At 46.1% G+C, this 27973-nt stretch overlaps 2 protein-coding genes across 2 annotated transcripts in view; one reads left to right on the forward strand and one right to left on the reverse strand.

Annotated features, from left to right (window-relative positions):
• Nucleotides 1–5227, forward strand: part of SPAG17 (sperm associated antigen 17) — a 110807-nt gene extending 105580 nt beyond the window's left edge. Inside the window, exons 46-49 of the mRNA XM_032191733.1 lie at nucleotides 244–304; nucleotides 1582–1735; nucleotides 2820–2948; nucleotides 5174–5227. Of these exons, the coding sequence (XP_032047624.1) occupies nucleotides 244–304; nucleotides 1582–1735; nucleotides 2820–2947 (343 nt within the window). The 3' untranslated portion in view covers nucleotide 2948; nucleotides 5174–5227. The remainder of the gene's footprint in view (nucleotides 1–243; nucleotides 305–1581; nucleotides 1736–2819; nucleotides 2949–5173) is intronic.
• A 2542-nt stretch (nucleotides 5228–7769) lies between these two features.
• WDR3 (WD repeat domain 3) lies at nucleotides 7770–27962 on the reverse strand. Its single transcript, XM_032193996.1, has 26 exons — nucleotides 27750–27962; nucleotides 27004–27213; nucleotides 26165–26283; nucleotides 24982–25060; nucleotides 24526–24624; nucleotides 23978–24088; nucleotides 23048–23149; nucleotides 22832–22929; nucleotides 21799–21897; nucleotides 21257–21487; nucleotides 21012–21105; nucleotides 20286–20387; nucleotides 18304–18389; nucleotides 17738–17873; nucleotides 17144–17200; nucleotides 16491–16591; nucleotides 16080–16191; nucleotides 15841–15975; nucleotides 14631–14681; nucleotides 13980–14045; nucleotides 13213–13305; nucleotides 12594–12641; nucleotides 10827–10870; nucleotides 10209–10337; nucleotides 9155–9248; nucleotides 7770–8532 (listed from the first exon to the last, which is right to left on the reverse strand). Exons 1-26 carry the CDS (start codon nucleotides 27918–27920, stop codon nucleotides 8377–8379), a joined length of 2823 nt encoding a protein of 940 aa, XP_032049887.1. The 5' UTR covers nucleotides 27921–27962; the 3' UTR covers nucleotides 7770–8376.
• Nucleotides 27963–27973: the final 11 nt, after the last annotated feature.

The following is a 27973-nucleotide window of genomic DNA, read 5'->3' on the forward strand; positions in this document are numbered from 1 at the left end:
TTGGAGACTTGCTTTGGCCCATTAAACTGCTGCTTTGGTTTTTTGGTAGAAACCTGAGCCTTGGCTAGAAGCCCAGGAATATTGCTGTAACCAAAGTTGTACATTGTGATGGGAAGGATGATCTAAAAAATTCTGCTGTCATTTACACAAGCACAGGAAAAGCAGATGGCCTGCTTCCCAGCTGTGCACTCTGCTTTCTTGAAAGAGATTCTAGCAAAACTGATTCTCTTCCTATTTTGACAGGTTTCGGGTGAAGCAACCACCTCCGCACACCGGACTGAGCGTGATGTACACACCAGGACCTGTAGGTTACACAAAAGATCTTTTGTTTTAGGCTAGACTCACATGGCCCTCAGGCCATCTAGAGATCCTCCCATATCAGCTGTCTGGGAATAGAGCAGGCAGTTATTTTGTTATAGTTATACATATGGTTATATATTCAAATAACTTGAAAATTATTTGAAGTGATGCTACCTTCTGCTGTCTCTGTTGCCTTCTACCAAGTACCCTATTTTGCCCTGAGACTCCAAGTCTCAAAGCCTGCCCCAGAATGCAGAGGAATAAACATGCTTAATTCGGTGGAAAGCAGAAGGTCAAGCACCAAGGTTAAAGAGGGATTTTTTGATGCAGACTGGATAGTCTGCCCCTACCTCCAAATTTTTTCATGGCTTAAGGTATTTGTTATAGCTGCTCTGTCTTATGCCTGAACCTTTATGCCTATCCTGATACCTGTAAGAGCTGAACCTAGTGAGCTGTTGCCTTAGCTATTCTTCCTTTTGCTTGCAACTATCCTCCACCTTATCCCCTTTTTATCCATCTATTTTTATGCAACCACCCTCTGCCTTATCCTCCACCTATCCTTTTTATCTAGCAGAGCACCACAGCATGTGAAATCGTCCCATTAAACAAAAAGCTTTCTTACTTTCTGCTTTACTTTAGTCTCTCTCTTCACCTGCATGTTATATGTGAACAAATCCTGTTCAGATACTTGGGCCAGTATCCAAACAGCACCCAGGTAAATACCCATCAATGTCCTTGTCCATGCTTTTACAGGCATGGAATAAAGAAGCAATACCTTGTGCAAGGAGTCAGTGCTAGAATACAAGTTAAATTTTCTAGTCTGGAGCCCCTGCCACAATCTGACACTTAAGAGGGCTAAAAGAATTTCCATTCTCTTTTCCCCTCCACACATCCATTCATTTGTCATCTCCCCTTTCTCCCTCATCTCTATGCTCTTTTTCGTTCTCTCTCAGCTGCCCTCAATTCCCCTTTTCCTTGTGGAACCTAAAAGAAAATTTAACAGGAAAAAATTGCAGAGAGGTAAAAAGAACACCTGACAATTTCCTTTCAATCTGCAATGTGAAGAACCACTGTTTTGTGCAGACCTTTTTAGTGAAGCAGATACTCAGTAACTGGCAAGCACAAGCATTTGTGCTGGGCACAACTGAAGATGATTCAAAGACACAGAAGTCTTTGATTTCATCAGAAAACACAGAACATGAACCAACTGTAAGCATTGCTCGGGGGGAGCTATGAATGAAACGTGCACCTTACCTGTGAGCAATCCTCTGTCTCTCCAAGGTGGCAGCAGGACTGCAGGTTGAACTGGAGATAGAAATTTTCGCCATGGTAATTGGAGGGGAAGGTACTGATGGGCGTGAAGAAATTTCCCATGATATTGAAATATTAACAGAAACAGAGACCATCCTCCTGCCCGTGAGAGCAAATATCCTTTGTTGTCTTACTTCTTACCCTCCGCATGCACAACTAGCATCAACCTTGAGGACTGTCCACCTGTCAAGAGCTATAAGCATCATTTCCAGTGCAAGCTGTAGTGTCCTTTTTGGAAACATCAGATGGGTATTTTCCAAAGCATAACAAATGAAGAATTTAAGATTCTGGCCCAAAAAAGCAATTTAGATAAAGGAACAAGGTTTTGAAAAGCAGAGAAAGGAAAAATAGTATGACCAGAAAGATGAGGCTTTTAAGTAATAAACATAAAGCGTAAGAACTCTCTCACCTCTCACTGATAGAGATTTTTTACAACAGTTTTGAATGTATGGAAGCATCTGATGGTACAGTCTCACATACTAAACAGATAAACGAGACAATACCCATGTCAGCAAATACAGGAGCACAGAACTGCATGAATGCTGCCTGAAAAGAGCCCAGTGGGTGCTCAATAGACTTTTAGTTGTTTGAGGACAGAGGTAGAGTAAAAAAAAAAAGTAACGAAGTCAAGAACTATTATTTTTCTTTCCCTTGTGCTCCTGAGAGGAGAGGTCTTCTTGAAAGCTTTAAAATAAATAGTAAGGTAAGATGCACCCAAACAGTCATCATGACAGAAACTTTCAGTCTTAGTAAGGGACACCCTTACCAAAGAAAGGAAGGATTCAGGATCCTTTGAGGCTGACCAGAGTACTAGGGTAATGGCAACTGCACTGAGGCTTTATATGCTCTGGAAGTTACACTGAAACTCTGCAAATTTACTTTGTTGTGATACGAAGACGTCTTCTTTGTCCATTATTGTGGAACTGAGCTAGACAGGATTGGTGGCACAGCAGCAAAAACAGGACTGGGTGAGTGGGAGTGGAGCAGAAACTGTCACACACTTACAGACCTCCAAAACAAGCACCCTTCCCCACTATTTTACTTGCCCTTTGATCTCTGAGCTGAGGTCAGTAGTTCAGATTCAACTTGTTTCACAGCCTCATTTCCAGAATTCCTTCCAGCCTCCACCCATATTCTTTCAGTTATATAATCATACAGAAATTTACAGAAACATACAGATCCTTAATGCAATATCCCACCTGTGTTAGCCACTGACATCTATGAGTGCCGCCCACAAGGATACCCCCAGGGTGGGATGGCAGCAGCAGTCCGGCCAGTTTCTACAAAGCCTAAGCCGCGGCTCCGGATCACACTACCCAGAAAACTTTCTAGCTAATGTAAGTACTGCATGCAGTGGTCCCAGCTGTGAATTAAATCACAGCAGTTGTACCTCCTCTGGGCTTCTTAGCCACATCATCAACAAACCTCGTGGTACTGACAGCAAAGCTGTCATGCACACACCACACACGACATGACATGAGAAAAGGGAAGCACTGGATGGCATCATTAACAAAAAAACTCTCTGCAAGAGATTTACGGATTAATGCAGCTGTTCTGCTCAGTGGAGGTACTACTCACAGCAGAGCCTCCCTAGTTGTGTCCTTCACTTAACTGCCTCCACATTAAACAACTCATTGAGCCTCCTGGCAGCAGGAGGCTAGATTTATTGCAGTTAAGCCCTAATAAATCAGCCTCTTTTTAAAACCCTTCGCTTTCTAAAACCAAGTCTTACTGCTGACCCTTTGACACTGACAGCAAGCCTAACAAGGGACAGCAGCTCTACACAGACATAATGTGACATCCTCCAGCACACACAACCCTCTGCACACATTTCATACAGCGTGTTTCTGTACCCTTAAAGAATCAGACTCAGTATACAGAGAGCAGACGTCTTCCCTGCCAACAACACAGCCTTATTGGGGAATTTCTCCTCAAACCACCAACCAACATGTTTAACATTAGGCTGGTGTTTCATCTAACCCACATCAACTCAGGTGCTCTACAATACAACCACTGGTGACGGTTCATAAACAGGATTTCTATGGATGTTTCTTCTCTGCTTTGCTTAGAGTTCCCATTTGTCTCATATCTTTAACACTGACATCAACTTTTTCTTTCAACTTTAACATCTGTAAGTCTGTCATGTTATCTAACAAGTCAGTAAAGAAATCCCAGCTGTATCTCATTTCCTCTCTAGAGGAAAGAAAGACCGCATCGGTCAGTTCTCAAAAGAAACTTCAGAGACATGCACCTCTGACTGCTGCATCTGCTCTAAGACTGCCCAGAGTACTTCAAACATAGCTTTCTTTCCTGTTTAAGTATCTTCTTATCCTTTCAGTGTGGAATTTTACTCCCAGAGTAACAGACCGCTGTAGTCTAGGAAAAGCAGTGAATTTAATGTCTTCCATCTTAGCAGCTTACAAGCTGTAGTTCATCAGTGAAGGCAATTTAGACAAACCTCTCTCACTCTGCTTTGAAATGGAAGAGAACACTCAACCCAGTCAGTTCATATTTCAGCGAGACGCCTCCCTGTCCCAACTCAGCCCACTACAGTCCTGCACTAAAATACAGCTATTGGATCATCTCTGTACACCAGGTATACACCTTTTCCTGCCAAGCCTAAGCCCTGAAAATTCTGATCAGTGCCATCTCCCATTAAAATTTCCAGGTGGAGAGATACTAACATCACAGTAACCTCTTTTGCCATAGCCAGATCTCCTTCCTGTTCTAAGAAAGTCTTTGTGTGAGTTGATTGATACTTCCTACTGAATTATCAATTATTATTTGCTACACCATGGTACCCAAGCAACTGAACCAAATGCCTCTTTGAACATTCTTCCTCCCAAAAAAACCTGAACTCAAAACCATGTCCAGCTCCAACATGTCAAAAAATTGTTTGGTTGGAGTCACAGAATACTGACACTCCTAGGTTAAGTCTTGTACTCCGTTAAATAGTCCTATTCAGTCACCCAGAATAGATGTAGTTAAGTTTTTCTTTGCAGAGGCACATAACTTTTTTAATTTCCATCATATTTCCCAGGTGATTATCACCAGAGCCAATATGATTCTCTCCTATGAGACCTCAAAACTTCCCAGCAATACTAGAACTGATCACGAATTAGCCATACCTCCTAGCAGAGGCCAAGAAGCAAAAATCACTGAAGCAGCATAAGCTGCTCAAATTTAGTAATTTATTATATTTTCTTAGTTATTTCTCATATTTAAAGGATTTCACGAGGATTCTTTTAATATACTCAATATGAAATACTGCATAGGAAGCTGCCGGTGAATGCCTTCAGTATTTCCAAGTAGACTGCCAGCCTGAATCCCTGGTCATTTTTATTCCACGCAATTTATGGAATAAAAAACAAATCCTTAATCCAGCTTAAGCCTACGCAAGAACACTTTTTCAAGTTATTGCCCTCCAACAGCAACAGCATAGACCAGTTCTACTGAAGGCAGTCTGACGTTATTACTGTGTTTCAATAACTGTACAAAAGTAGGGTTTTTTGTTTTTCTTTTACTTCTTCTCATGTTAACTTTCTCTCCTCTTTCACTACAGGTCAGAGCCCTGGAAGAATGATGTAAAAAATCGGCAATAGTGTGTTACCTGAATTTTAGTCTAATGTTATGGAAATATTCCCAATGTAGACTTTTTCGTTTATTTAATTAAAAAATAACACGAATAAAATTTTTTTCAGTCCCATATTAATGGGAAGGGTAGTCTGAAAGTTGCACTGCCTTCTGTCTGAAATGTGAACAGCAGAATGATTCTTACATTTCAGCCCCAATACTTCATAATCTGCACTTCAGAAGAGTGCTGAGTGCATCCTGACAGGTTTATTTTGTTTTTAAAAGGTTTATTTTGTTTTTAAAAGCGATTATGTTTCTACAGCCCATGCTGAAGCACCTGAAATTTTTTAATTACTGAGCAGCAGGTCTCACTGAAGTAAACAGTGACTCTGAGAAAGAAGCTGTAGCAGGAGCTGCTGATCTGCTCTGGTCTTCTAATTCCACCATTTCTCCTTGCTTTCACAATCAGAGCTTAGCTTTCTGTGCACAGACCATTCACCTACCTTTAATTAGCTTCAGACAACAGGTGGGGTTTACAAATACACAAAGTTGCGCACTTGACAGAGGAATTCTCTCCATATCCTCTTGTTCACTGTCAGACATGATTATCTTCAAATGTTCATTTTTTCCATCATGGAAGATGGAAACACATAGAGGTAGCATTTTCCCATTTTTGTTCCTACTTACATAGTAGTGACTAAAAGAAATATCTTAGTGTCTTTAAGAGATACCTTATTCACACATCCCAGTGCAGTTCTGCTTTCTTTTTATGAATTTGTTTCCAATGAATTGTTTTCCTGTGCTTCATCCTTTTTCACTATGTGACTGAGAGATGGGGAATTTTCCTTGATAACACAGATGACTTGTTCTCTCAACACTTCACAGTGACTGAGAATCTCACAACTGGGGATTGAACAAGAGCTTTCACCAGCATGAAACATTAAGTGTCAGTTTCAAACTCACCCATCCACAAGAGTTTGTGGCATACATATTCCAATTATAATTTGACCCTGCATTTGCAAGTGATTTCCTGCTCAGGTTTGTAAATCCAGGGGATTTCACCAAAGGAACAGGTAGCTGAGATATCCCAGTCTACCAGACCTCTGGGAGACCAGTTGTAGGTACAGACTGGTCACAAGATACAAATGAAAAAAATGGAGGGAAAGTTCAAGGGGAATCCCATATTAGGACCTATGGAGGGGACTTCCCAGCACCTCAAACACCTTTTCTTCCAGGATTCTTCCTGAATCCCAGTGACAGCAAACAGAGATGAAGGTGAAGGAATTCCACCTCCTCCAACTTACCTCAAAGGAGTCACCTGTCACCACCATGACAAGATCAGAGTGCCTCCCACATCACTCTTCTGTACCATGACGTACATGCTTCTCATCACCTGCGGCCAGGACTCCTCTCCTAGGGCTCCCAGAGGACCATCAAACAGCAGCTCATTGCTGAGGTTCCCAAATATTTATCTCCCTGGCATAAAGGTTAAAGACAGAGCACATCACACTGAAGCACAGAGTCAGCCTCCCCCTTCTGGTACCTCTCTCCTCAGTCATCACCGCTGAAGGTGCACTGTAGTGTCACAAGCCACCCCTCCATTTGTAACACTTCTCATCCTTTGTTTTCCTGCTGCACCAGCCTTTTTCAGCAGCAGTTGACAAGGATACAAGACTTCAAATATTATAACCAACAGAGTTCATCATCCTACTGTTGCACAGAGCTTCCTCTCCCTCTCTCTTAAAGGTCTCCTTTAAAAGTAAAGGAATAGAACAGGCAGGATGGAGATGTTTGAATGGAGCTGTTTGATCTCGTGTTTCACGTAGACCTACATAAATATAAAATTATAGAGGCTCTCAGAAACACCTGGCAGAGCTGTATGAAGATTGCTATTTCCACAGAGTCTGAGACCTCTCTCCTGGAACTGGAGTAGGAAGCTGTGCTCTAAATTTAAATTACCTGCTCTGAAGAAACAAGTGAACCATCAGCACCCCCCCAAGAGAGTTACTTACTAACAGCAGTTATTCTCTGAGCACCTGAAGTGCTGCTAAAAGATTAACTCACAGAGCTGTTTACCTTATGTTCTGTTACTAGCAATTGTACATAAGTCAAAGATAGTAGAGTCAGCAACAACTGGGATGCAATTAGAAATTCAGATGAAGTTCAAGTTAAAAAGAAGTCTGAGTGCCTGAGTCAGACCTGTAAGCCAAACAGTATTATTATTTTCAGTGAAGGATCCAGAACCAGCTCCCACCACATTAACAAAACCCATGATTACTGGGGGAAAAAATAATAATAATATATGCTAAAAACTAGTAACTGACCAACAGCCCACTAAGAGACCTGCCCATTTTACTCTGCCCCCCGCTGTGAAAATAAATTATTTTATCTAATACAGGACAAGTACAACACTGCAACAATTCTGTGCAATTTCTAATAAACGGGAGCAAGAACAATACAAATAACCCACACTTCTCATCCTCCATCTGCCAGCTCTGTAGAAGAGCACAATACTTGACGGCAGCCCTTTCATTTGCTCCCACAGATTTTATTCTGTGGAAAAAAATAAATCCTTTGAGAATTAATAAAATATGGTGAAGCAGTTGAGGCTTTACTATAAAAATATCAGGACAGAACTCCATGAACAAAGTTGTGTTATAAAGCATATATAACCATGTCTTGAACAGAGCACAGTTTTCTCCCCGTTCCACTAAAAAGTGAGTGGCTGCAGACCAAGTTGTCACACCCCTGAAGTCTCAGAGCCTTGCACACAGCTGTTGAGCACTTCCACAAGTCACCAGCAGGTGTCAAAACAGCACAAAATCTTGCCAGCTGCCTTCCAAGGATGGGGCGTGGTCTCGCTGTTAGTCCAGGTGCTGACTCACCACATCCAGTAACATACTGCCAGTGAGCTGATCTCTTCTGCGGAAGAAATCAACTCCATTTCTAACTGGCATTCTGCAAGAGGAAAGGCATGCACCTGTCACAGCCACCCCAGAAGTGGTTCAAACAAACACAGAGAGTTCATCTCACTAGGCAGAGACAACCTTTCTGTGTTGGCATTGTCCCCAGAGGGGACAGACTTCATCCCAGTCACTGGACATCAGAGATGTTCAGCCGCAAGAAAGTTCCATGGCCAGCACTGAGGTTACACAGCCCCATCGATGTGTTCTGGATCTCGGGCAGCAAGTGCTAAACCACTGCAAGAATCATCTTTTCTTTCTTCTTCCTCTTCCTCTTCTTCTCCTCAAAACGGTCAGTAGCATCAGCAAAAAACATGACCTCATCCTTGGCCTCAATCTCCCTCTTCAGATGCTGGAGCCCTGCCATGTTAAATCCCAGCACATCCTGCGGAGACAGACAAGAAACGCGCTGCTCAGCATATCTCAAGCTTGTTAGGGGGCAGAGGGTCCTGCTTCCTGGAACAGATGACACTCTGGCCACCCTTGACTGAGAGCTGATTAAAGCAAGACAATCCCCCAGATGTAAATAAGGCAGCATTATTTACATCTAAATTTCAACTGAACAGGAGAACAATCAGACCTACACTTCGTTCCCCATTATTTGTTAATAAGATCTATAACCCACTATTCTCTGGAAGACAAGTTGTTGACAATCATCTGAAGTTGTCTTTGGAAAGACACCAGCAGTCTGTATTTGAGATTAGTAGCCCACAGAAAGCCAAAGTGAAGTTAAGAGTTCATTTACCTCTAGTAGAGAGCCAAACCCCAAATACATGTATCAAAGCAAACCAAGAATAAGTGAAGGGGAGGGGAAAGGGAGAGCACACACATCACTGGATATTCTCCCACCAGTTAGAACATAAAGAAAATCCAGCAAATTTGCACAGGAAGAGTATCAAATGGGCTCAACACCTCCAACCAGCTTTCCCACCAGATACCACATGCTCCCAGCCATCAGCCAACCCTCTTATTCCAGATCCTGGAAAAGGAGAGGCTGCAACACTCACCCGGGCCTCACTGACTCTGGAGATGGTGGTTTTCTTCAGGTTTTCTATCACTGTCACCAGCATCTGGTTGCTCGTTATCTGACCAAAATGTATCCTGGGAGTAAAGCAGACAGAGAGCTCTGATGTGCAGATGCAGCGTTGGTCTTAAAAAGATCATTTAGGCCCCCTCCCAAACCTCTATATATTTTTTGGATATAGGATTTTTTTTATTATTATTATTTATGCCTCCCTAGACCATATTTGTGTAACAGTCATGGACGGATTTATTTGGAAGAAGCTGCTTTCTGAAGCTTCTTTTCAACATATGAATGGTTCAAGGGAAAGGTCTCTCTGGGGCACCACCTGAGGACTTGGGTGCACATGTGGACAACGACTCTGTGCCAGCGGCTGGTGGGTGCCATTTCAACCTTGATGTAGACTCTTCCATACCCCTGAGGCAGGATCAGCAACCCACATCAACGTGGGCACGTCAGCACTCTGCATCCATAGGCATCTGAATCCATAGGTAGGGATGCCACCCACTAGACCAGGTTGGCCAAGGCCCCATCCAGCCTGGCCTTGAACACCTCCAGGAATGGGGCATCCACAGCTTCTCTGGGCAGCCTGTGCCAGTGCCTCACTACACTTACAGTGAAGAATCTCCTAATGCCTAGCCTAAATCTATCCTCTTTAGTTTAAGACCATTCCCCCTTGTCCTATCATTATCTACCCAAGTAGAGAGTCCTCCACCATCTTTTTTGTAAGGCCCCTTTACGTATTGAAAGGTCACAATGAGGCCTTCCTGGAGCCTTCTCTTGTCAGGCTGAGCATCCCCAGCTCTCTCAGCCTTTCTTTGCAGGAGAGGTGCTCCAGAAAGGGCGTATTTCTGTGCTGGCTCACAGCACAGGAGCAAGGAGCACCTCTCTGTTCACATGAACTGGCACAAAGTGAGGTCAAGAGGAGCCCAAAGGACCATGACCAAAGCCTTGTTAGGGCTTCCTGGGGTTCCAGATTTGGACAGCAATGGCAGCTGGACTAAGACCAGCAGACCTGTCTGGGCAGATGCAAGACTCACTTGAGCAGGAAGAGGAGAGCACGGCACAGGAGTTCAACTTCCGCACCCAAGCGAATGTATTCATTGAAGAGCCTGAGCAGGTCAGGGACGTAGGAGAAGGGCAGCACCAGGAGAGACTCCTCCAGCTCACTGAGGAAGAAGCAAAGGGATGGAAAGAGTAGTCTCAGCCACTGCACTGCTACAAACAAGCAAGAAACACTTCCATACAGGAAGGTTCTGGCACAAGAGCTGTACTAAATGTTCCCCACTGCTGGTTCATGCCTGCCCACAAAGCACAGTGCATCTGCACAGACCAGATCCAGGGCTAGCAGACACCTTCTGGCATAGAGCAGGCACGCAGCCTTCCCTCCTCAGCATCCCCAGGCTGCTCTTCACGTACACGTGCATCTCCTGGCAGCCCACCCGCATGCACAAGCTTCATCCAACACTCCCCACGGAAGAACAACTTCCATTTCCCAGTTCCACACATGCTCAAAAAAGACTGTCAGAGACAGTAACCTCCCTACTTTACAGCGCTGCCCACTCTAGCCCACAAGGTCCATCCCAAGACACAAACAACCCTGGACCCAGAAACCCAATCGAACTCAAACGTGTTCAGCAATAAGACTCACAACTCACCTTGACTTGACCTTCTTGAGAACTTCCAGCACGTACTCGGAAGGCTGTAACAGAGGAAAGACACCAGCTCTGCACATCAAGAAACATTCTGACACAAACGTGCCTTACGGTCCATTTCACCCAGTTAAAAAAAATGCAGTCACATCTTGTGAGATGGACAAATCACTAGGAATATAACAAAGAACGCCCCTGCAGCACCAGTCAGCTGCCAGTCTGGAAGTTCTCCCTCCACAAAACATAAACCCAACCTTCTCAGGATACATTAACCTGGTGAAGAATACTTTAAGAAAACTAATTTATATTCCAGTAGCTAAATTATCTGCCAGCTAAATAAAACCAGCTATCAACTAGCTAAATAAAGGCTTGGTGAAACAGACAAATTACACATACAAAACCTTACGCAAACTCATCTCCCAAAGACTTAGTGATTCCTGCTACTCCTGTTTATCTGCTTTAGGTTTGGCACACGCAGAGCAGAGCTGCCAAGTGCCCAAGAGAAGTGCCTACATACCAAGTCATAGGGTTGAATTCACTTCTGTTCAGTCTATGAACCTTAAGATTAACTACAGCTATGATCACAGAGGAAGGAACAGAATGGCTCTGATAAGGTGGTTTAGAAGAAAGACAAAAGGCAGTTTCACTCGACATGGCACACTTCAAAAAAGGGGAGAATGAGAAAACAAGGATCTTCACAAGGGTATTTAAAAAGCAGGTAAAGGCACCACCTCTAGCCCTGCATTACCTGAGCACTTAACTACCACATGAAATTCTCTCAATGTAAATTCTTTACAAAAAGAAACGGAATCAGTAAAAGCTGCACCAATACTGTAAAAATAAACCTGGGTGGCTAAAACACAGCCCTGCCTTGCTAGGTGCTGCCCTGCCCAGCTGATTTAGGTCAGAAAGCATCCACGTGCTTCTAGCTCCTGCTTCTCAAGTCAGAGCAACACAGCAGAGATGCTGGGACAGGTGTTCCACAATCAAAGTCTCTCCCAGGAAAGAGGATAACAGACTGTCAACACAGAAGGTATTTTTGTTCATGGTTTGACACAGTAAATGCTCATCATGGTCACCTCGCCACATAACAAGACAGGTCCTAACTTGACAATGTTTTTACCCAGCAACCTAGCACTCAGGCACTCTTCCAGGACCTTTTCTGTACCATGAAGGTGAATCAAATCAATTGCTACTTACTAAGCCACGGGATTTCATTCACCCCTATTCAACCTATTTAACTCGCACTTAAACGTGCCTGTATTTACAGAGTAAGGGGGAGAATGGTTCTGGTGAAGTGCTTGCAGATGACACGTGGCCAGGGCAGCACAGTGGCACAGGTTTTCAATTACCAATTCCAGGGGATGCTCAGGTATTTTATATCAGACAGCACAGCTCCACCAGAACGTGCTATAGCACAGCAACTGCACCCTCCTGCCAGCAGGAAGATGTGCTGGCTCAGGAAAGATTTGAAATAGCAGAGAAAACGCATCTTGGAGAGTATTATAATGACTGGCTCAACCTGTGCATGGTAAGGTCAAGGCTACCATCAGAGTTATGCTCGGGTGCTTTACTTTTATTATATACATACCAAAAAAATAATAATCTGTTTACTTTGCACACAAAGCAGAAGTGCTGCGTTTTCATTTCAAGTTGAACCAAAAAAGTCTTCCCACCCCACAGCAACCCAGTGCTTTGGCTCAGACAGAAAACCAAACAGCCTCGTTCCCGTTGAGGATGGCATGCAGCCTGTGGCCCGGGCGCTCCACTTACTGTAATGTTTCCGTAGGCACGGAGAATGGGATTGACAGGATAGGGAACCTGGAGACACAGAACGGGTTAGAATGAGGCAGGTGTGTGTCTACAAATGCATATTCCCAGAGAAAACTAGCCCACAGTAGAATACAGCTTTTCTCAAATGTCTTTGTGCAATTCCCACACTTCCACCCTCCTCACTGAAGGCCTCATTTGTAGCTGGAAGACAACCTATTCTCAGACATGCATTACAAACTCAAATAGATACGAATTTTCTTCCACTGCTTATTGCTGCTTCACTTTTACCCACTTACATGGCAGCCATTTATTTAGCAGGAAGCATTGAGATGAAGGCAAAGAACAAGCTAAGTGATGGGATGGATTTGCAGCAGCATAGCCTCCCAGAGACAAAACCTACAGCCTAATATGACTTTAAATACAAAAATCCTTGGAAAGAACACACCACTACCTGTGCTCCAGGGCACAATGCCACCCTCTTCCCTGAAAGACTTCAGCAAATCTCTCCTGTTCCCAGCTGTCCTGATTTTATCTGCATGCTGAGCCTTTCCACCGAGATGCCAAAGCTGGAAAGTTACACCCACACACCCTGGGACTGGGACTTCCCTCTGCCTTTTACCTCTTTTCCTGCAGCTTTGCATATGGCCTTGTGCTCCTTCAGTTTTGCCATCTCTTCTCTGTACAGCTCGATAGCCTCCATGATCCGCTCAGCCTGCGCAGCACGGGAACGGCACCGTCAGTCACAGCACACGAGGCAAAGCAAAGCTCACGTCCAAGGGGACAAACAAAGGGGGATGCAGTGGGGCTGACTTGGAGGACATCTTTCTCAGAAAGGGAACGCCTGTTCCAGACCACGCTGCTACTCTGAGCACAGCAGTCGTGTCCTGAAGGAGTCAAACACCATCCACATTCCCCCAGGGTGCAGCCTCGATTACTGCCTTGATGTCAAACTGTGTAGTTCAGTGTTGGAGAGACCCAGCAAACGCTACCCCGTTGAGGGACAAGCCAGGGTCGGGCCATTTTGACTATTCAGACTAAGGATTTTCTCTGTCTTTACAAGAGCATCAGAGTGTTCAAATCTGTGGCCATGAAATCACCCACCCCCACGCCTCCTGGTACACCTCATTCCTCATGGGTGACCCCTCCAGAGTCTTGAAGAGGTCACATCCCTCTCTGTGGGCCACAGAGCAAGACAGACTGCTCTTGCAGGCAGAAGCAATTCTGCACCTGCACCTTTGTATCTCACAGATCAGCTCCTGAGCTGCTGCAGTTACACAACAGCAGAGATTTCTCCTCTTCAAACTCGTGTCCTGCCCCCGTGACAGCCCTGTTCTTTGGGAGATCGATAAGGCACGAGGCACTGCTGGGGGATCCGCGCAATCTTACCGCTTTGATGGTTTCGATGGTCTTCTTCCCTGCTAGCCCCGTCTCTCCTTGTGTCTCTCCAGCCACCTACAAAACACGGAGTTTGCAGTTCCCTCCTGCGGCAGCCGGGCAGATGATACACACAGACACCCCCTGCGTCTAATCAGGGCCATTACCTAACCTTGTCATTTGTCTGAGGATTTCCCAAGTCTACAAACTTCCCAAGTGCACAGCTCTTGCACAGGAACAGAGGCATTGTGTTAACAGTGAGCTCACTAAACGAGGCCAAGTGACCCGCCCAGCGTCAAAACCACCAGCAACACAACCCCAGAACCTGCGCAGGAGGGATCAGGCTTCCCCGTCCATCCTGGACCTGGAAGCAGCTGCCAGAAGGCAGCATAATCTTGCTAAGGAGCTTCTGGAGATGTGAACAGTGAAGATATTTCACATCCAGTTTGGCGAGCTCCACGCACGCTCCTGAAGTTGTCTGTAGCAAGCACCAGAGTCAATTCTAACACCACAGCTTCAGCAGCGCCTTCTCCCACACACCTCCTTGAAGCCATAAAATCACCAGTCTTCTCTGACACCTCTTGTGTGTCTCTTACAGAAATACAGACTTAGGAAGGAGCTCTGCGCAGTCAGACTGACACACGCTCAGATGGCACGACTCACCACAGGCTGATCTTCCTTCGCCACGCTTTCTTCATACTCAGCTTCTCGTTGCTGCAGGGAAGGAGGACATGATGCATTAACACAGGCAGCACGCAAGGGAACGAGTCCCCTCCAGGCTGGTGGAGCAACAGAGCCTGCAGCTTCTCGCAGCCCAGTGCAGAAACTCATCAGCAGAGATCAACAACACCAGAGCAAAACACCCACTTGTCACCGGTCCCCTCCCCACAGAGAGCTCTGGCATCTCCCAGGCAGAAAGAAATCAGGCTCTGCAATCTGGGTGCTGGAACAAGCAGCCCAGACAGCCCCATCAGGCCGAGACAAAGACAACAGCAATTCAGCACCAGACTGAACGGCACGTGGCATGAAGCACAGAAGAAATAATCCTAGGCATGTTCCAGGACTGTCCTAGCCTGCAAGAAGTCTCCTGCCCACCATCTCCAACATTTATAGGGCTCCATCAGTGTGTAATACATTATTGGTGTATTCACAGCCACCTTGTTACTCAAATTTGCCCCAAAAGACACCTCTCCCATCTGGAAAAGGAACTCTGTCTCTCCTGTTACCATCAGCTTTCCCAGCACACCAGCTGCTGGGCATCGGGACGCTGCCTAGGGGTCACCTCAGCTCTCTGCAAACAGGCTGGGATAAAAAACATTTCCTGCGGGTTTCTCGACCACTCCTGCTTCTGCACACGCTGCTACATCCTCCCCCCACTGTGGTTTAGGAACTGCTTTAAGAACAGGAGACAGAGCCAGGCTCCTCTGAGGGTAAAAACAAAACACCAGAGTTACAGTTTGTCCCAGAGTAGTTTCCCAAGGGAGGTGTGAAAAAATGCTTCAAAAGGAGGAGAAGGGGCTTCTTGGAGCATCCCTGAGCTACAGAACTGCAGAAAACTGCAACTACAGAGGAGAACACGGGAAGCAGGACGGAAGCAAAGCAGAGAGCAAGTCAGCCGGGCATCTGCAATGCAGCACAGACAGGAGAGCAGCAGCAATATTTGCAGTGCTGTCTCCAGACAGCTCAGGGCACCAGTCCAAGCGTGCAGAAGATGGCAATCAACCTCGGCACCTCAGCGCCAGGCTGTGGTGAGCGAGAAGCAAGTCTGCCAAACATGGTGCCGGACCCTTCCGCAGTGAAAAGCGAGGAATCTGCCTGCTGGGGAGAAAACGGGTCTGGAAGTCATTTTTGGCAGGAAAAAGACAACTCTCACCATCTCCCTCTCCTCTTCCAAAACAAGTGGCTCCCTCGTCCTTTCCCAGAGGCGCAGGGATTTGTCGTGGGATGCTGACACCACGTAGTCTCCGTTGGGACTGAGGGCCAAACACCACACCTCCTGGTGATGCCCCTGCAGAGCAGAGAAAGGAGGCAAGACGTGAGCACCACACAGCTCCCACCCCTGAGGAAAGTGCTGCCCAAACAAACACTTCAACAGCCTCCAAAGCTTCCTACCTCCAGCGTCTGGATATGCTCAAATTTATCTGCATCCCACTGTTTAATCTTGCCATCCTTCCCAGCTGTGAAGAAGAGGTGAGACTTGGCCACAAACTGGAGGTACATCACACTGGGAGGGGAAAAAATAGGGGAGAAAGGAATCTCAAAATACATGTGTATACAGCAGAGTATTCCAAACCTTGTGCTTAGCCCACTGCCCGGGACTACCCGTGGAAATCCCAGCTCATGGGCTTGGTGCTGATACAAGAGACCTTGTGGAAAAGATAGCCAAAGGCTCAAATTCACCCATTTGGGGAACACCATCGATGGCTTCTCCCCACTATGCTGGACCAAAAGGTCACTGCTGGATCACAACCCCCCGAAGAGAAAGCAGCCCACAACCCAGAGATGCTGTGGGATTTGACTGACCTGTCGTCATGGGCAAAGAGAGAGCGGTGACAGTCCCCAAAATCCAAGCCCCAAATCTTCACATTCCTATCAGCAGAGCCGGTGGCAATCAGAGTCCCGTCCTACAGGGAAATGCAGGGAAGAAAGGTGTGGGCAGCTGGCTGGCAGCCCTGTGAGGAACCAGTGACTAAGCAGTGCCAAGGCACTGGCTCCTGAAACATCCCCTCCCCATCCCTCCACCTCCTCTCCCCTTAGCGTGGCACATCCTTGAGGTACTGGCACAGCCCACAGGCAGCACCCAGACTTTTCTCAACCTCTGCTGGCATTTAAGACCTGAGCTAACTCTTGACGTTTTTGGCTTCCAGTGGGCCTCATTTCAAGGCCATCCCAGAGCGGGACACAGCCCGAGAAGGAACAGGCACGAAGAGGCTGCTCCACCTCAGCACCCACTCTGTGCTCCCGCTAACAAAGAATTCAGACTCCACTCAAGTTCATAACTTCAGCAGAGAGCGAGCAGAGATCAGGAGGAGCTTGCTGTGCCCCATCAAGAAACTGCTGGCTAGGTCAGGAGCAAGGTGGTGAGAGCGTTATCCCGGCAGCCCTGCTGCCAGCAGAGGTTCTCACAGTCATCGGCATCACCACAGTCCCACCTGCACACCCCTAATGATACTTACGTAGGAGATGTCCATGCACAGCACTGGCAGCTTGTGTCCATACAGAGAGAGGAAAAACTGAAGGAGAAGGAGGATGTCTTAGTTAGAGCTGCTGGGAACAGCTGCGTGAAAATGTCAAGCTCCTGGCTAGCTCTGCTCTGCCTCAGGATGCCAGTCTTCCTAGCACCACCCTGCCTTCGCATAGCTGTCACTGTTGCTCTTTCTTTTGCCATTTCCCTAACATTCGTGTGCTAATACACAGATCACAAAACCACCGCATGCTGCCTCAAACTGCACAAGGAAGATTCTCCTCCCCCAGGATTTGCCTGTGCTATTTAAGTGCCATGTGAAACACATCTCCACCCTTCCAGTGCCATCACGCCTGCTGGGTTAGAGTCAATCTTGCCACCTGCAGGTTCACAACCTTTTCCAGATCAAACTTATTTTCTCCCCAGTGTGGGCAAGCCAAGGCTCTGTCACTTTTCTTGGCAAGCAAGTGCCTGAAGTGGGACACGTGGTCTCTCTCCCTGATTTCTACTAGCGCCCTGCAATAAACGGGCACTCTTCCACGACATCCCCACCCTGCACAGCCTCCCAGCCCATATGGCCATGCACCTTGAGCGTGTCAGTGTAGAAAATCTTCACGGTGCAGTCCAGCAAGGAGACAGCCAGCAGTTTCTGGTTGGGGCTGTAACGCACACACAGAACATCTTCGTCCAGCTGCAAGATGCGCACCTGCTTCATGGACAGCCTGGCAACACAGAGAGAGAAAAAACAGAGTTGTTATCCCAAAGGAACAAACCGAGGAGAGGCATGAATACAACCTCCACAGAAGTTAATCCTAACATGCAGCATCTTGTTTCTCATCGGGACTTGAGGAAGACAGGATTGGAAATGAGTACAGCACCGCAGGGTGACAGGTTCCACTGCTAAATTTACCACGAGCTGCAGACCCATCCTGTGATAAGAGGCTAAATCGCACACAAGCAAGGGACCAATGACATAACAAGTTCCCTTCCTCAGCAAGGCTCAGACCTCCACAAAACCGCTCTGAGCTCTTCTCCCTGCATTCCATGCACATGTCAGCGGCAACTTCTGTGGTGCAAAGCAAAAGCCGAAGCATCCATCAGTAAGAATGAGTACTGCAGCTGAATGCAGCCCAGAACGGTTTCTTTTCTCACCTTTTCTGAACGCTGCTCTCGTCCTTCACAAGCTCAAACTCCCAGAACTTGACGCATTTATCAGCGCCTCCTGTCACAAAGCCACGCTGCAGGGGAAGAGCAAAGGCAATGTGAAATCAGTTCCACCATAACACAGGAATTCTTCAGACAAGGAGCTGTCAAAGCACAAGGAGGTTTGTGAAATGCCCCACATTCCCACAGCATTAATGATTAAGAGGACACCATGAGGAACATTTGCTCTGGTTGGAGCTAACGTTACTTATTGGCTCAGCAACAACAATTTCAAAAGCTCTGGCAGGCAGTTCTAAGGCTGCAAACGTAAATCTGGACGTGGACTGAAACGTTGAGACTGTAGTAGTCATCTCAGCCGTAGGTAATGAAGTGCACATTTTATGTGTGGGCAAGCTGATGCTCTCGTTGTTTCTGGATCACAAACACCTCACCATCAAACCACAAGTACATCCTTCTAAAGGGTTGAATGAACACTTCTATGTGAAGAACAAGGGTAAAAACTGCCCCGTATGTTTTAATCTGCAGAGTAAATGAATCCCAGGCATGTTACTTGCTATGGTTTTGATTCCACTGAAAGCAACACCATAGCTTCTAGCACAACACAACCACTTCAGAAAATGAAGAAAGCTGACAGAAACCAACATGAACTCGAATTCTGACAAGAGAGGAAGAACAGTACAAGGAATGAAGAGAGACAAGCAGATTTCTTAAGCCAGGATAGCTAGGACAAACTGAGTGAGCGTGTGAATGTAAAATGGGAACATAAACGTGTAATTTCAGGAGCACTGACCATTTCTAGAGAGGGCTACAATAACTATTACGCATCACGGCTCAGAAAGTGTATGGGTTCAGCAAACAATTCTCATCTGTTATACTTAGCGAAAAGCCATGTACCATAATCACATCACAAGACTGATGAAACACTGCTCCAAAAATTTACAAGACTCTCAAAAAGCAGCTACCCACGTCAGATATTTATAAATCAACAGTTTCAGATTCCCCAAATCTAAGGCTTTTACAGAGCAGAATTAGGTACTGTCTAGACTGTCAATGTACATTCTCAACAACTTTGGAAATATGATGGGAGATCCAGGAAGAAACTACTATAACACCAGAATTCAGGCAGAGAAACAGGCAGGCCTATTAATTGTGAGCAGGGGCAATAGAAGTGACAGGCAGTTTCATCAACCAAACTAAATATCAATTAAAACAAGCTTAGGGAAAATAAGTATGATGAGAATCGTCCCTTTCCTTAAGATTAAAGCTGCAGTTCACAGAATCACAGCATGGTTGAGGTTGGCAGAGCCCTCTGGAGGCCATCTGGTCCAACCCCCCTGCCACCAGCAAAAAAAAGACTGCAGTAATGTAAAAGGTACCACGAGAATGATTATAAGAGCCTGGAAAACACATCCTGCAGGAGTGGAAAGCACAAGTCTGGCCTAAGCAACATCAGATAGATGGGGAGGTGATATGGTCACTCAGCAGAAGTACAACACAGGATCTTTAATACAGCAAAGTTAGCAGCAAGTCCAGCAGCTGGGAGTTAAAGCTCAGCAAGATGGAATTACAAAGCAGCAGAAAATTTAACAAGGAGGATAACCGGCCACTGCAGCAGCTTACAGGTGGCTGAAGTTCTCCATAGCTGGAACGCACCCACAAGACACACACTGCTGCACTAACGTGTGGGGAATTGTGAGTTCCCAATAGTGAAGAAGCCAGATGAGACAAGGAGGATGGCCCCAGCCAGCCCAAAGACTCCCTGTGATGTGCCACGTGAGCACAGAGAGATATTTCATCACATTGTGCACACATCCACAGCCCGAGTTCCTTGATGCTACCAGCTGCATCCTCCACCTCCCATGATTAGGGGGGGTCCCACGCTCCCACCAGTAGCACAAACACAGCACTGTAGGAAGGAGCTACACAAAAACACGTGCAACATATGATGCTTCGAAGAGTGGCTGAGATACCTGGTCTGGTGAAAGGGCAATGGACCACACTGCCCCGTCGTGAGCATTAAGTGTCTCCATCAGACTCCCAGAAGCCAGGTCATACAGCTGCAGCTTCCCTGTCTGGGGAGAAAGAGACAATGAAAAGGACAAAACAGCCCCAGGAACAGCTTATGGAGCACTAATCAGATCTGCAAACAGACCTGAGCCTTAGGTGCTACAGCGGTCTCCAAGAAATGACAAAAACATGTGAGACTCCAGCAGTGACAAAGCAGCCACGCATTAATGGAGAAAGAAAGCTCCAAAGGTAGATGAGAGCTCAGAGGAAATACTCCCAGGTTATGCAATCCATGTGAGGAGCCAGGGCAGGGCCCTGCTGACAGCAGAGGAGCTCTTGCTCCATTTGTGGGCTCAGCTGTTAAGGTTTCAGTAACTCCTCAGAGGAGAGCACACCTGTCATGTCTCCTGAACAGCCAGCTTCATTAGATGGCTGCCACACACAGATGGTCAAACTCCTGGTCCCCATCTGGGACTTCCCAAAGCCCTCCCCAGCTGTCCATGTCCAGCTCAAGCCATAGGAGCTAGATAAAGACTCTGGGCATAGAACAGGCACTGGCACTGAGGGTTTTGCACCTAAAATGGAGCGTTCCAGGTCAGGAAATGCAATGCATTTTCGGTAAGGCTGCCTTAATGACGTTTTCAGAACATACTCCTGGGCCTGGGCAGTCAGGAGCGCAGAAGGGTTACCTTGGTGCCAACGATGACCTGGCGATCTCCGGGGACGAAGAACGAGCAGAGCGCGTACTCACAGTCCATCGTCCGGATGCACTGCAAGGTTGACCTGTGGACAAAGGCAGAGTCCAAAACCTCTTATCACACAAAACCTGGCCCAAGCGAGACACGCTTAAGTTACTCCTTGAACTCAGCATCTCTGAGTTCTGAGAGACTGACATGCACAGGGCAGAGGGGACTGACCCAACTGCAGGGCATACCTGTTCCAAATCTTTACGGACTCTGCAGATGCTGAGAGAATGGCAATGTTGTCAGAGCTGAAAGCCAACGTCCTAACGTCGCTGCGGTGGCCTCCAATGCTTATCTTGGATGCACGGACAGCCTGCGGGACTTGCGCCGACAGGTTCAGCAGGTATGACTCAATGATGTTGTTCTGGAGCAGCAACACAACCTTCAGCTCTCCTTTTGGAGAGAGAATCATGTCAAACGACCTGTTTGATCAGACAAAAAAAAATCAGAACTGTGCACAGGGGCCATAAGACAAAATGTAGTAGGGATCAAGTGTTAAGAACAACTGAAAAAGGGGAGCATAGGCAGAGTGCATGCTACAAGCAGGGGCATGTTAAGCCACAGAGGTCAACAAGAATAGACTGGCAGATCATGGTAAGCTTCTGCTCAGCTCCAAGTTGAGCAGACATCGAGGGGGGAACTTCTTCCACCTCCCCCATAATGAGCTGTGCAGAGCTCTTCCCAAGCAGCTGCATAACCAGAGCTCAGCCTGCACAACAGGATTTCCACTTACTTGATTTTAGCAGAAGCTTTGATGTTAGTGACCCGCTGGATCTCCTCCTGCAGGCTCAGCTCCACATCCCCTTCAGGCTCCTCTTCCTCAGACTTTTTCCTGCGAATGTCAGATAACGGAGGGGAGGCAAATAACTCAGCACAGCCAACACAAATTAAGACAGGGTCAGAGAATAAGGAAACCATGTAGCCTGCTGAAAACAACTGCCTTGTTACCCAACAGTGCTAACCCTTTTTATGAATAAGGTTAGATGGTTAAGTTCATGCTGGTAGACAAGCTACTGCAGAAACAAATTATCTCAAGGAAGGCAACCTCCTCTGGAAGGAGGAGCCAAAGCATTGGAACAAGGCACATTAGAATGGTGGATACAAAACAGACGACAGCATTGTGCCTGATGGGAAGATCAGCTTCTGCTCATCTCCTACCACTCGCCAGAAGTCCTCATTCATTGCCAAAGTGACTCCAGATTTATCTGCCCTATGCTTCAGTTTCTACCCTGGAGCCAGACCTCTCCCTGTGGGCTATTGTGAGGCATCCATTAAGTACCAGGGTACCCAGAGAGCCATTTAACACAAAGTACCCATTAATAAAGCTCTGACCTCTATCTCTGCCTGCTGTAAAACAGGAGATGAGGTATTAGAGTCACTCTGACTTGTCAGATGAAACTCTCATTCCAGTATGTCCTACCAGAGACTTTATTTGATACAGCAGTGTAAATGTGAACGTCAGGTAGAAGTGAGAAGCTCCGGGGAAAAAAACAAAACATTTTCTGCCCATTCCCTTCTACACATTAGCTCTTTCTGCAGGCAAAGTACTCAGAAGGAATGTTTCTCATGTTCTAAGGAAATTCCTTAGTCTCCGGGAGCAAGTAAGCTGCTTAGACATGTGCCAAGGATTCACGAGAACAGTGCCTGCAAAATACCGCAGCTAGCACGGTCAGAACGACCAGCAGCTTGGGGTTCAACCCCTGTGTCATGCTGCTTGAGGGGCTAACAGTTTTCTGGACACAGAGAGCATCCTCATAAGTTCTTACTTGGCTTTTTTCTTCGCCTTCTTCATTTTCTTTTCCAGTTTCTTTTGGACTTCCTCTTGAGAAAGGATGGAGAACACTTCCAGAACAGAATCAGTTCCCTAGAGACAGAGCAAGCAGTCAGAGGCATGCAAAGCCTTGGCTGGCACTTACAAATGTTATCCAAGGTCTCCATGAGCCTCTTCTGCAACTCAACAGCAGAGCCCCCCCATTACTTACATGGCAGGCCAAAATCTTGCCCGTTCTGTCTGTGGCAAGAGTAACTACTCGGTCCCTCCCTTCCCGCATGATGGATCCAACTTTACTGCACTTCAGGAGGCGCTACAGGAAAAAAAAAAAAAAAAAAAAGAAGAAACTTGGGTCTGGAAGGTCAAGTGATCTTCTCAAGCAAACTGAGAAACCTTCTCAGAAGGGAATTCAGGAGAAGAAGGGGAAAATGAACCTACAGGGTCCTGGTAGAACAAATAGCAAGGATAATCTAGGAACAAAACAATATATAGCTTACACAGCTGCTTATCTCCTTTCTTTACATCTAAAATGCAAGAAACATACCACTGACAGTCCCAGTGGAAAAATAACTTAATTCCCTTGGCAAATCGTAGCCATTTAAGAAAAAAAGCTGAATTTCTATGCTGTAAAGGCAGGAGAGTTCAGCTCCTCTGTCACAAGAGGCAGAGCAGATAGAGAACAGAGACTCTAAAACCAATGATTAAAGGGAGGGAAATCCTCTGAAAGGAAGTTGGGAAAGATCTTGAACAAGGTCAGTTATCTACCATAACTACAGTCTGAAGTCAGAAAAAGATCCCAGAAACTTTCCCCAGAAAAAACAGACTGGGTGAAGCCTCCACCAGCAACACAAGTGGGAATGGCTTTGCACAATCCAGTCTCACACCACACGGTGCCACCCTGACCCCCGTGCTTCTTTGCTGACCTGCAACAGTGAGCATCAGCACTGAACTCCCCAGCTGCCAAACAGCTAGTAACTACATCATCCCCGTGTCGCTTAATGAAAGAGCTCTGCCAAACATTAAACACTTCCTGACCCCCCTTTTCTCCCAAACAGAGAGAGAAGCAACATGTGCATGCTCTGGCACAAACACTTCTGCTGATGAACACCATCCCACAGCCAGCATGGAAAAGTGAGCTTACCTCTTCAGGGCTCTCATCTAACTCTAGGGTCTCGTCCTCTTCAGTGTTTTTTTCTGCTACAGGTGAAGACCCTTTGCTTTTCTTGGATTCTGGCTCATCGGGGTCTTTTACCTGTTCGTGGACAAAAATCCATAAGGAATAACTTCAACCACAAGACCTAAGGTGTTCTGGTTCCTGTTTCACTTGCACTTCACGTCCCTGAAGGAACAGTTAGTGTACACAGCAACAATAACAAACTACAGCATGCCTGTAGGCACCATGTCCTCCCCTGCTTATCCCACAAAATTGTCTTCTCCAGCTAGAAGATCTGGCATGCTCTAGGAAGTTTGTTCTGAATGTTCTGCAGCTTCATGTGCAAGCTCAAAATACAGAAAACATCAAAAAGTCTGTCCCAAGAGCAGCTTCTGGACCCCTCAGACAGCAAAGATGCTGCTTTGGCTCTGTTTCCCAGAACAGCAGTTGGATTTAATATGTTCTAGACCCATTTTAGTCCAAAGACAAGCAGATGGATGGGCAAGACTGGGGGGTTAGCGAAGGGAATATCTTACCTCTTCTTGGATGTAACTGATATCCCACACTCTCAGCTCACTGTCAGCAGTCCCAGTGATCAGACGTTTCTCTTCTGATATCAAAGCCATCCCCCAAACCTGTCCAAAGGCACAAATTGAGGAATTGGTTTATGACTCCTTTGAGTATCATAGCAATAGCAGAGCATCTTTAATTGATTTATTTAAATGGGAACCAAGAAGAAATTGGAGCTAACTGGAATTTCCTCCAGGTATTGGAATTGTCACCCACTGTATGTTGATGTCAGTTCCTAGAAAGTTTGAAAGCCTCTCATTTGCTCATCCCTAAAGCTTAATAACAACCAAGAATACATCAGAGTTCTAGTTTACAACCCCTGAAAACAGAAAAAGCATAAGGCGAGCCAATCCAAAACCCAATCCAAAACCAATCCAAAGCCCCTCCATCTCTACGTCTCTCTGCACATTCATTTTCTTTACCTCAGTGCGGTGTCCAACCAGAGTTTTGAAGCAGTGCTGGGTGTCCAGGTCCCACCATTTCACCAACGTGTCTTTGCCACTAGAACAAAACAGAAAACCTCAACACGTGAGGAAAGATTGCTAGAGCTCATGTAATACCATGAAAGCTGAAGAAATACAATCTAGATCTAATACGACATCATAAAATCTAAAACGTGCTGCAACGTATCACAGATCAGCTGCTCAGAGTAGGAACACACTGAATTTCACAAGCTATGCAAGGACAAGAGTGCAGCAACACAAAGATGCTGCAAAAAGGTACCTAGGAATTCATGAAAGTATTTCCTCCTCCAGATTCAGCTGCAAGCCCCAGTGTCATGCAGCCCGCTTTTTAGCTTATTTAGGGCAAGAACAATATTCTTTAGGGTGAGACCAATAAGTGCAAAGTGCTGATCAAATTCTAAATGTGCCTTTCAAACCAAAAATATGAGAGATTCTCTGTATCAATGTAGCTACTGAGAGAATTAAGAAGCATTTCTAAAACTGACCTGCAAAGACGTGAAATTGCACTAGGAAAGAGGCATCATCTACCAAACTAACAAAATATATTATTTTCTACTTGAAACAGGAAAAAAAAAAAAAAAAAGAAACTTGTTATAATTCCATACTGAACTGATTTGAGTGCCCTTTTCTATTAACCTATTAGATGACATTAGTAAAGAAAAACATTATAGTGAGAGTATCTTCTGTAAATCAATTATTATTGAAGGGATACAGTCAACATGCAGGTGTTAAATAACTAAGAAACAAGCCCTCTATCATCTTTTAATTAATTCATTTCATTACTACCTACTAGGAAGCAATCTTTCTGTCACACTGCTGCATGAATTACACATACAGAAGGTAAGTCTACTTAATTCCTCAAGATAAGTAGCAAAAATAGTTACATACATAATAAACATATTACTACTCATTGTTACAATAAATGTAAGTTGCTTTATTTACCTGTAAGTTAAAGCCTTTCACGAATGTTACTTTTCAGAAGAGCTATTTCCCTTCTGCTTACCACATTTGGAATTCAGACAACAGATTTATAAAAAATGTGTGGACATGACAAAACCATATTTTAAGATGCTAGCAGGTTTGAGACCTCATTACTCCATCACAACATCCTATAGGTCTCATATGTATGGATGGGACTCACCTGGTGACCAGCAGGTTCTTCTCCTTCAAGAAAAGGACTTGAGTGACAGCGTCCTTGTGTCCTTTCAGCCGGTACAGACCGCTCTCGTTGATGACATCCCACACAATGACATCTGTATCCTGGAACAGAGAGAGTGTCTCCAAGGGACCAGCATTTGTCTCTGCAAAACGTCTACCTCTTCTATGATCTGTCTACGTCTTTATTAGGGAGCGTAGCGTTAGGACAAGAAGTAATGGCTTTAAACTAAAAAAGGGCAGATTTAGATTAGGTATAAGGAAGAAATTTGTTACTGTGGGGGTGGTGAGGCACTGGAACAGGTTGCCCAGAGAAGCTGTGGATGCCTCATTCCTGGAAGTGTTCAAGGCCAGGGTGGCTGAGGCTTTGGGCAACCTGGTCTAGATGGAGGTGTCCCTGCCCATTGCAGGGGGTTTTGAACTGAATGAGCTTAAGGTCCCTTCCAACCCAAACCATTCTATGACTGAAAGGACTACCCAAGAGCACACTTTCTCACCCTGAATGTTAAGGATGATTGATGCAAATGATGTGCATTCAGACCAATAAACACACCTCTCTCCTGGCTTGAGTCACTTTTGTTATTTTTGGACCTCACAAACTTCTTCACCTTCAACAGATCTGCTAATACCCCTCCTGCCCCTCAGCATTCTCCCAGCCCTGGGCTCCCCAACCCTATTACCGTCTTGCAGCCCTATCTCCTCAAACTCCTCAGGGCACACAACCCACCTAAAATACCAAACATTTTAGCTCAGGTCAACCTTCTCCACAGAGTCTCTCCTTCTCCCTACTGTGAAAGGAAAGCCCCCCAGATGTTCAAGCCTCACCTTTGAGCCAGATACCAGCCGGCCACCAAGCTGGTCGTACTGCATGGCCGTAACCGCAGCCTTGTGTCCATTGAAAGTGACGTTTGCTTCCCCATTCAGGAGGTTGAAAATATGGATCGAGCCGTCCTCATAGCCAACAGCCAGGTGCAACCCGTCTGGAGAGGGGCAGAGGTACCTGGCCTCCTGCTTGAGACCCTTCAAGATAAGAACCTGCAATTTTTAGGACAGAAAACAAAAAGTGATGGTAAATGATATGCCAGAGCCACGCACTTAGCAGAATGTATTTTGTGTGCCTACTGATCTTCCAACAAAGTGCTTCTGCATCTTTATAAATTCATTTTTCATGTTTCTGTGCTGAATGGAGCGTAATTAACCCCATTTTACAAGGCATGCAGGAGCTGGAAGTAATCCCTCACAATCAAACAGGAACAGGGCCTGGAACCCTGAGCGTATTTTGCGCTCCTACTGCACTTCCAACTAAGCGTTTGTGCACGTTTTGAAATTCATTTTTCAGCTTTCTGTGCTGAATAGAGTATAATTAACCCCATTTTACACGGCACAGGGCAACAAGTAGTAATTCCTCCCAATCAAACAGGCACCGGCGCCCAAAAACCCCAATTCCTAACCCCTGCGTTTTAACCCCCACAGAGCGAGGGGCTTTACCCCAGAGCTGCGGGGCTGCCTGCAGGCACCCTAACCCAAACTTCTTCGGCTGGAAGCATCCCAGAAGAGCTTTTCCACCTCACCTTCTCCCCTTTCCTCAGGTCCCACACGAAAACATGCTCGCAGGCGGCCACCGCCACGCCGCGGCCCCGCTCGCCGCCCAGCGCCACCATGGCGGCGTTGCCGCCGGCGCTGCCCAGCAGCCCGAAGAGGGCGGCGGGCACATAGCGCAGGTACTGCCGGCTCAGCCCCATGGCGACCCTACACCGCACCGGCACGTTGCCGAGGGAAGCGGAGGCTCGTCACG

The sequence above is a fragment of the Aythya fuligula genome, chromosome 1, assembly GCF_009819795.1.
Source record: "Aythya fuligula isolate bAytFul2 chromosome 1, bAytFul2.pri, whole genome shotgun sequence".
Lineage (NCBI taxonomy): Eukaryota > Metazoa > Chordata > Aves > Anseriformes > Anatidae > Aythya > Aythya fuligula.